At 48.1% G+C, this 9,794-nt stretch overlaps 2 protein-coding genes across 4 annotated transcripts in view; both read right to left on the minus strand.

Moving 5' to 3' along the window:
* Nucleotides 1-4,629, minus strand: part of dnajb2 (DnaJ heat shock protein family (Hsp40) member B2) — an 11,779-nt gene extending 7,150 nt beyond the window's left edge. For 2 of the 3 annotated variants that reach the window (XM_084478709.1, XM_084478707.1), the window contains exons 1-6: nucleotides 4,352-4,629; nucleotides 3,262-3,350; nucleotides 2,164-2,273; nucleotides 1,221-1,274; nucleotides 700-822; nucleotides 330-443 (exon numbers count right to left, since the gene is read on the minus strand). In XM_084478709.1, coding sequence (XP_084334835.1) covers nucleotides 330-443; nucleotides 700-822; nucleotides 1,221-1,274; nucleotides 2,164-2,273; nucleotides 3,262-3,326 — 466 coding nt within the window. In that variant the 5' untranslated portion in view covers nucleotides 3,327-3,350; nucleotides 4,352-4,629. The remainder of the gene's footprint in view (nucleotides 1-329; nucleotides 444-699; nucleotides 823-1,220; nucleotides 1,275-2,163; nucleotides 2,274-3,261; nucleotides 3,351-4,351) is intronic. The other variant, XM_084478708.1, reaches the window with a different exon arrangement.
* A 908-nt stretch (nucleotides 4,630-5,537) lies between these two features.
* On the minus strand, nucleotides 5,538-8,934 carry LOC311358421 (tubulin alpha chain). The gene is made up of 4 exons (XM_084478441.1): nucleotides 8,814-8,934; nucleotides 7,160-7,382; nucleotides 6,855-7,003; nucleotides 5,538-6,672 (listed from the first exon to the last, which is right to left on the minus strand). Exons 1-4 carry the CDS (start codon nucleotides 8,814-8,816, stop codon nucleotides 5,695-5,697), a joined length of 1,353 nt encoding a protein of 450 aa, XP_084334567.1. The 5' UTR covers nucleotides 8,817-8,934; the 3' UTR covers nucleotides 5,538-5,694.
* Between the last annotated feature and the right edge of the window lie 860 nt (nucleotides 8,935-9,794).

Raw genomic sequence — 9,794 nt, forward strand, 5'->3', positions numbered from 1 at the left:
GGGAATCAAACCCACCACTTTTTGGCTGGGTCGAACATCCTTGCCACTGAACAATCCTGCCCATGGATGTGCATGTGCAAACGCACACGCCCAAAACACATGCACACACACACACACACACACACACACACACACACACACACACACACACACACACACACACACACACACACACACACACACACACACACACACACACACACACACACACACACACAACCATCTAGAAGCATTCTCTGCTTTGAACAGAGATGATGCTGGTGTGCGTCTTTACGTGGTGACCAGTGAGTGTGAGTCACCGCCAGCACCATCAGTCTCCTAATGTTTACCTCCAGGCGCCGGGAAGGAGAAGAACCGACCAGGGCCAAGACGGGAGGAGGGGCCTGGGCGGTCATGGAAACCACCAGCGTGACTGTGGATCCCTCCGAATGACGAGAAGTCATCTGAGAGAGAGAGAGAGCGAGAGAGAGAGCGCGCAAGAGAGAGAGAGAGAGAGAGAGAGAGAGAGAGAGAGAGAGATAAAAATTAATATTATATATACAGTAAATACAATACTATTCAAAACATAGCCTGACACAGCCTAAAGATGCCCTCTTCTGATGAATGCACCTCTGGCAGTAAAGCGACCATGCATAGGTCTCTGCATGCACTTCATGCATTACATTTTGCATTATTTATTGTGAGGCCGATCTGACGCACCGAAGAAGCCAGCGAAGGGGTCCTGGCTGCCGAAGAACTCCCGGAACACCTCGTCCGGACTGCGGAATGTGAAGCTGAACCCTGGGAAGTCCGAGGGGAAGTCTGTGGGGGAGCCGGGGGAGCCTGGTAGAGAGAGAGACAGAGAGAGAGAGAGGGAGAGAGAGAGAGAGAGAGAGAGAGAGAGAGAGAGAGAGAGAGAGAGAGAGAGAGAGAGAGAGAGAGAGAGAGAGAGAGAGAGAGAGAGAGAGAGAGAGAGAGAGAGAGACAATAGAACTGTATACATTTCTACAAGACCATAAAATTAACATCAACAGTTGTACATTCCACGTTCTATACACATTTAAATTGTATGTAATTACATTAATAGTTTAATACATATCACAATTGCTTTTGGAAAATAGCTAACATTTTCAATAATCTAAATGCCTGATAAACTTATGTGTCTAATGCTGTATAATATGTATAATAATGTCATATAATTATAATATAATAATGTATAATAATAATAATAAATGACCTACCTCTGCGTGGCATCCGGTCGTTTCCATAGCTGTCATACGACGCGCGTTTACTCTCTGCAAGTCACAAGGAAAACACAGACCAATCACTGACACTCAAATATAACATGAACACACGCACAAAATAAAGTCTGGCTACAGCGAGACGTGATAGTGGTAACCACGGTGACTCATGAGTCCAACAGCTGAGGCTGAGCTGTAAGGAGAGCTACTCGGCCAGAGAGACGGATGCACATGGCGTGACTCATACAGTGTCGATACACACAGCCGGACATACCCACTAGCTACGGCCCCCCTGACTCAGTGAGGCTCTTGACTCACTGACCAACAAGTGGTCAATTAATAGGCCAACTAAATTCATCATCATCATCATCATCATCATCATCATCATCATCATCATCATCTCTCCACCCTCACCCCGGGCCCCTCCTGGTTCAAGTCCACCCCCCAGAAAGACAACACTTGTTAATATCAATAGGAGCCACTATTCCCCAGGCTGTCACCCAAGGTCCAGTCATGGTTTGCTCCTCCCTCTCTTCACCGCCTACGTCATTCACCACCATCACCTCTGATGCTGCTATGACGACCACACCCACACCCCTACAACTCCACCCTACCCATCACCGCCACTACCCACTCGGATGGAATGGATAGAAGGATGCAAACCAATCTTCTCAAACTCATCTGTCTGTTTAAGAATAATTCTGATCCTCCCTCACCGAATCCCCTCAGAACTCCTCCCTCACCATAGACCACGTGTCACAAAACCCTGAGCTCCACTGAGCTCATTGGTCTCGTACTGATCCCCCCCCCACCAGCGACAACAACCTAACTAACCCAGCCAACCGACCCGCTCTTCGATTCATTCAGCCAACCATCTCTTCATCCATCTCTCTGGCTCCCATTTCTCCCAGCTGAACAACGATCTGCTGCCAGCCAGACTCACTGTCAGACAGAACTTCATAGGCTTCAGCCAGCTCTTTGAACTTCTTCTCCGCCCCCTCCTTGTTGTCTGGGTTCTTGTCTGGATGCCACCTCAGAGCCTGCTTCCTGTACCTGAGGAGACAGAGAGCACAGCCCAAGGTAGTCTCCCAACCCACAGCTATTTGAGATCCAATCTCTTTCAGATTCATTCTTTCAACAGCCAATTCATTTTAAATGTTGATTGTTTTCTTTTTAATATAATATCACTGATAAGGGTATTGTTACATGGAATAACTATGGTTTAACATAATGTAAAAGCCACACCACTTACAACGGTAACTATGACACACTGCTAACCATTAACCCTGAGCTGAAACTACCTAGCCCTTAACTACAGCTGAGACACGACCTAGCCCTTAACTACAGCTGTGACATGACCTAACCCTTAACTACAGCTGTGACATGACCTCACCCTTAACTACAGCTGTGACATGACCTCACCCTTAACTACAGCTGTGACATGACCTCACCCTTAACTACAGCTGTGACACGACCTCACCCTTAACTACAGCTGTGACATGACCTCACCCTTAACTACAGCTGAGACACGACCTCACCCTTAACGACAGCTGAGACACGACCTCACCCTTAACTACAGCTGAGACACGACCTCACCCTTAACGACATCTGAGACACGACCTCACCCTTAACGACAGGTGTGAAACTAATGACCACTGAGCTAAAAGATGTTACACTGCCTAACCCCAAACTACTGATGTGACAGTACCTAACCCTTAACCACAGTGAGCCACTTAACCCTTAACCACAGTGAGCCACTTAACCCTTAACCACAGTGAGCCACTTAACCCTTAACCACAGTGAGCCACTTAACCCTTAACCACAGTGAGCCACTTAACCCTTAACCACAGTGAGCCGCTTAACCCTTAACCACAGTGAGCCGCTAGGGTTAGGGTTAGGGTTAGGGTTAGGGAACATAGGACCCGGGGGACATAGAGCAGGGAGCCACTAGCTAACCCTGAGGAGCAGGGAGCCACTAGCTAACCCTGAGGAGCAGGGAGCCACTAGCTAACCCTGAGGAGCAGCGTCGTTGTGTACTCACGCCTTCTTGATGTCCTCCTGGGAGGCGGTTTTAGAAACTCCCAGGACCTCATAGTAATCCCCCATGTCTTCTGCCTTCTCCTCAATGATCTAGATCGCCAAACACAGAACTCAGTGACAATAAATAGGCATGGAAAGGAAAGAGAAAGGACAGAAATCCCCTTTTGCAATACAGTTGGATATGTTCCAAATGTATTGCACAAGGGTGCATGTTACATATTACACTGATTCTAATTTGAATGAGCTTACATTGACCCTGGTTTCATATCGATGATGTAATGGCAGTTACTCTAAAGAGACTATCCACTTTTTCTAAACGCATTTTTTTAAATTAAAAAAACACTGGGAAAAAAAAAGCTCCCACTTTATTTAGTAAATGACGCACCGAACATATCTATACGACCCTGCGTCAGAGAGGAATTTATTCATGTTCACACGCAATGACTAAAAAAGGCATTCAAAGTGGACAACCAGGAATGCACATGGAATGTCTGAGGAATGCCTCTTCTCCAAAACAGAAACACCAACTGGTTCCGTGGTCCTCTGTGACCGTAATGCTCATGGCTGAACAACTGACATCAGATAAGGGCCAACGGGGAGGTTGTAGCTGAACCAGCGAAAAGGAAAGTGACGCCTGTGGGACCCGGGCCTGTGGGACCCGGGCCTGTATGACCCGGGCCTGTGGGACCCGGGCCTGTGGGACCCGGGCCTGTGGGTCCCCTAGAGAACAGCCCTGCGCTCATATGGAGGGGAGAGGGAGGCCAAACGCACGTGGTATTGCTGTATGTTATTTCCAGCTTGAGTACTAGTCTATGCCATGGCATTTGACAGCTGCTGTAGTGTCAGACACACACACACACACACACACACACACACTTGCACACGCGCGCGCACACACACACACACACACACCACACACACACACACACACACACACACACACACACACACACACACACACATAAGGGGTGGCGGTAGCAATCACTTGCCTTGTATCCTAAAACCAAAGTACAGAAACAATAATCCTAACGTGGTTACAACGGTAAACACGGTCCCCGACGGGTACATGTTGTGAGCAGCCACGACTGTACCTTGAAATAGATCAGATGACAGGAGCGTCGTTCAGCAGCAGAATGAATTGGTGATGTGACCGTAGTGGCTCAGGAATGCGTTTCTCTGCTCTCCAAAACCTTACAAACACAGCATGACGCGCCCCTCAGAACCCGTCAGAAGCCTCACCGCCAGGCCCAGGACAGGCCGACACACAGGCCGATGGCTGTCGCGGAATACCTCCTCTCTTACTCCTCTGTGGACGGTTCCGCGGTGACCATAAGTTGACAACAGTGCCTCGGTTTCTCCAGCACCCGTGTGTTGGATCAACTGCGCGCTACGTCATTATCAGCTGAGAGCGGGCTGAGGGAGGGAGGGAGAGAGAGGGGGGGGGCGGGGGAGAGAGAGAGAGAGAGAGCGATAGAAAGTGCCAGAGAGCGGGAGGGAGAGAGAGCGAGAGCGAGAGAGAGAGAGAGAGAGAGAGAGAGAGAGAGAGAAAAAAAACTAAACCCAGCCTCGGGAATATGCTGGTGTTTTGAAACGTCACTCACTCTGTCTGTCTGCAGCCCACAGCCTTCTGGTGCTTTGTACTTAAGGGACTTAGAAAGGGACTGAACACTGTAGTGCATTCTGAGAAATATATTTGATAACCTGAAATAGTGCCTATGTTCTCATTTTGTATTTGAGAAAGAAACAACATACTAACGAACTAGTAGAAACTTATACGAAAAAAATATGTCGATCTTCTAGTACTTACAAAATGGTGAACTACACGACTCAGTGAGCGAAGCTCCCCTCTAGTGGTTATTGAAGGCTTTTCACTGAAACTATATGCATGTAAAGTATCGTAATGCTAAGTGTCTGAAATAGTAATCTTACTAATCATTTATTTTACTATTTCAAAATCTGGCACTTTTAGCTGCTACACGGATGATATTAAGGCTGTGTAATAACGTATGTTCTAATAAAAAATACACATTATAGACTACTTCAAAATGAGTTTGTCAGGGCAGGTTTTGTTTATGCAGTTTATGTTGTTATGGGATTGAATTACATTTGCCTTGCCACCATGCTAAATAATATATTCTGCACATACCTGCAAAACCCATGTTATGGATGATGTACAAATAATACCTAAAATGGGTGCATTTAAAAAATTTTAAATCAGCTGCATCTAATGTTGAGGCAAGTTATTCTCATACATCTACAGAAATGATTCACACAATCAACAGTTGGAGTGACACTTTCAATTGTTTTATTCATAATACTGTTGGCTGAGATCCACAGGTTATTATGATGTGGTTTACTAGGCTAACAAGAAACGTGTTACCATCATGTAACTTGGAATGTATGATGGCAGAGCACAGAAATCAGTGTCAGCCCTTTAATACTCTTCTCCTTCTTCATCTTCTTCTCCCATGCTGTCAGTGCCCACCTCTTCATAATCCTTCTCCAGAGCGGCCATGTCTTCTCTGGCCTCGGAGAACTCTCCTTCCTCCATGCCCTCCCCAACATACCAGTGGACAAAGGCCCTCTTGGCGTACATCAGGTCAAACTTGTGGTCGAGACGAGCCCAGGCTTCAGCAATGGCAGTGGTGTTGCTCAGCATGCACACGGCCCTCTGGACCTTGGCCAGATCTCCTCCTGGAACCACAGTTGGTGGTTGGTAGTTGATGCCAACCTTGAAGCCTGTGGGACACCAGTCCACAAACTGGATGGTTCTCTTGGTCTTGATGGCAGCGATGGCAGAGTTGACGTCTTTAGGGACCACGTCACCTCGGTACAGCAGACAGCAGGCCATGTATTTACCATGGCGAGGGTCACATTTCACCATCTGGTTGGCTGGCTCAAAGCAGGCGTTGGTGATGTCTGCCACAGACAGCTGCTCGTGGTAGGCCTTCTCCGCGGAGATGACTGGAGCATAGGTGGCCAATGGGAAGTGGATACGAGGGTAGGGCACCAAGTTGGTCTGGAACTCAGTCAGGTCGACGTTCAGGGCACCATCGAAGCGAAGTGAGGCGGTGATTGAGGACACAATCTGACCAATGAGCCTGTTGAGGTTGGTGTAGGATGGGCGTTCGATGTCAAGGTTCCTGCGGCAGATGTCGTAGATGGCTTCATTGTCCACCATGAAGGCACAGTCCGAGTGTTCCAGGGTGGTGTGGGTGGTCAGGATGGAGTTGTAGGGCTCCACTACAGCTGTGGAGACCTGGGGCGCTGGGTAGACAGCAAATTCAAGTTTGGATTTCTTGCCATAATCGACAGAAAGACGCTCCATCAGCAGGGAGGTGAAGCCAGAGCCGGTGCCTCCACCGAAGGAGTGGAAGATCAGGAAGCCCTGGAGGCCAGTGCACTGATCAGCCTAGAATGAGACACAAATCACAAGGAAAACTAATTAGTGTCAATCAATAACTCCATCAATCAGTGGCAATATAAAAGCATACTAGAAATCATTAAAATATCTGAAAACCCATTGGAACATTGTGCTAGAGGAATCTGAAAAAGGTGAGACATCGGATCAGATGCAATGATGACGGAACGCACCAGTTTGCGAGTCCTGTCCAGCACCAGGTCGATGATCTCCTTGCCGATGGTGTAGTGACCGCGGGCGTAGTTGTTGGCTGCGTCCTCCTTCCCAGTGATCAGCTGCTCGGGGTGGAAGAGCTGGCGGTAGGTTCCTGTGCGCACCTCATCTGGAAGAGGAAAAGCGCACTCAATTAAACTCAATTAATAATCTAATCCATACATAAAGAAGCCTCTTTACATAAAGAAGCTACCAGCAGACTCATGGTTTAACGGCACCCTAATGTCTGCATGTTTTGGCTGATTGTACTACCAGATGGCCTTACCAATCACGGTGGGCTCCAGGTCCACGAAGATGGCCCTGGGGACGTGCTTCCCTGCGCCGGTCTCGCTGAAGAAGGTGTTGAACGAGTCGTCGCCCCCTCCAAGGGTTTTGTCGCTGGGCATCTGTCCATCGGGCTGGATGCCGTGCTCCAGGCAGTACAGCTCCCAGCAGGCGTTGCCCATCTGGGCGCCGGCTTGGCCAACATGCATAGAAATACACTCACGCTGCGGAGAGAGAGAGGCTAGGGTCAGGGCTGATGATAGGAATACACCAGGGCCAACATGGGCTTTACTTTCTGGAAATGTTTGGATTATGGCTTATATCGTATAAAAACCCAAATGAAATGAGGTTAAGTAAAAGCAGAGGCTGATCATTGTTCAATGCGTTTTGAAAGCCCTATAGTCCAGATATGAAAGAGAACATCTTTGTCTGATAGGGATGGCTCCGCCCTTTTCTTTCCAGCCGCATGGTGACTTGGCACAGAAAACCTTGCACTGATCAAGGATCCTGAGTACTAATTTCACTAGCATAAACCAGGCAAAACCACTTGGACAATATTAAGACATGCATTGATTTGTTTAGAATGCATTTAAAGCTAAACAGACGGCCCTTGTCTGCAGTTCAAACCCTGCATTGGGATGAACACCATCTCAAAGGATTTAAACAAAATAATGTAGTAAAAAGATACTGGCTTTAATAAAATGGGCAATTTGATTGAAAAAGCATAGAAATTAGATATGCTTTAATCTAACGGGCAGAGCTGCCCTTCCCCTGCATCTCCATCCTGCGTCTCCTCCCTCTCCCCCCCTCCCCCCCGCCCCGCCCCACCTCTCCTCCCCCATCCTGTACAGCTGCATAGATTCAGTGTAACTGAGATCTCCCTTATCCCCTGCTCTCTCTCTCTCTCTCTCTCCCTCTCCCTCCCTTTCTCTCGCTGAGCAAAAAAAAAAACCAACAGCTGCAAAATGGCTGCCAACCAAGTCATGCTAGGCCGGGCCCTGACCACTCCTATCCTCCGGTCTGCGCTATCCATCCCCCCCCCCCCCCCCCCCCCACCCCACACACACCCAACTGCCACGATTGTCCACATCCATTCAAATACTTAGGAGACCTCTTTTCAAAGACAAAGATCAATGTATGTTAACATCATAACTTGTTTTTTAAAAAATGAAGCGGTCCCATTGTTGAACGGTAAGACGTAACTCGTTGGGACAGTGACAAACAGACTAGTTCAGGAAGTGGGTCATGTGACCCAGATCCTCCAATACTGGTTGGGACGCAGCTGGCGAGCTGGTCCTGAGCCATCTTTTGTAACAAAGCAACCACACCCTTCTGTCATTACGTTTTGAAACGAAACAAAAACGATAGATGAACAACGACACATTATCACAATAACAATGTTAACCTCTATGATGTGGCATCATTTAAACAAAACAATCATTTATATGTACATATATATCTGTACATACACAGGCCTACTGTGTATATATATATGTCTTCAATCTAACAATACGACCACAAGGCCACCGATTTGAAAAGGCCTTCTCCATGATGCCTAACAGAGCCGTGTCTGTCCACACCCGCGGGCTGAGGGAGCAGAGCGGCGGAGCAGAGACAGCGGGGTCTGATCCCACACTACGTCAGCGGTTACTCACCATTTTGTATGCTCGGCTTGCCCTTCGACTGACGTTGAGGATTCAGGAAGAAGGCAGAAGTGAGAAGGAAAAGGAGCGTCCGGGTTTATATCGGCAGAGGAGGAGCCAGAGGAGGGGGTGAGGAGGAGGAGCAGGAGGAGGAGGCAGCAGCACAGCCGCAGAGCCCCGCGGCTGGAGGGAGAGGAGGAGGAGGAGCCAGAGGAGGAGGGTGAGGAGGAGCGGGTGAGGAGGAGCCAGAGGAGGAGGAGGAGGAGGAGGCAGCGGCCAGCCGCAGAGCCCCACGGCGGGAGGGAGCAGCGGTCTGAAAATGTAGAGGGGGCGGTCCTTCCTGGTGGTCCGGGTGGGTCGGAGCGCAGCAGCATCCCATTCATTTGAGATGTTGCGCTTTAACACAAGACTATCTCTTATTTAGGATTTATATACATACGCACACATGTATGGATTATTTCGTGATATAGATAGATGTCTAGATGGATAGATAGATAGATAGATAGATAGAAACAGACACACACACACACACACACACACACATATATATATATATATATATATATATATATAACGTTGGATATCTATCGCGAAATAATCCATTCCTTTGTGCGTTCACTTTGCTTCATGTTATTCTACGGAGGCCGTGGATCATTGGCCGAACCTCCACGGCACTCACAGGCACAACCGGCCCAATGCTGTCAACTCCCAATGAAAATAAAACCTTATGAAGTGGTTGCTTTGCTTTATAATTATCCATGCAATTATCGATGGCATGGATGTGTTACTTGTAATGCGTAGCCTAGGCCTACTGTCCCGGCTCGGAAGGGGCCAGAGGACACTTGCATACATTCTGACGGTGCATTTTACCATCCCTCTCTCATAATCTCTGAGACATCCTTACAGACCCTGTGGCTTCCTGTCTTGGCTTTAAGTGCCACACACACACACACACACACACACACACACACACACACACACACACACACACAC

This window comes from Micromesistius poutassou, assembly GCF_964030765.1.
Source record: "Micromesistius poutassou genome assembly, chromosome: 14".
Taxonomy (NCBI): Eukaryota; Metazoa; Chordata; class Actinopteri; order Gadiformes; family Gadidae; genus Micromesistius; species Micromesistius poutassou.

Bases quoted from the DNA above. Each gene is read 5' to 3' on its own strand.
- LOC311358421 (XM_084478441.1), bottom strand. The intron at 7,004-7,159 runs GTAAGGCCATCT...TTCCTCTTCCAG, and splicing joins CCTGGAGCCCACCGTGATTG to ATGAGGTGCGCACAGGAACC. The intron at 6,673-6,854 runs GTGCGTTCCGTC...GTCTCATTCTAG, and splicing joins TGGACAGGACTCGCAAACTG to GCTGATCAGTGCACTGGCCT.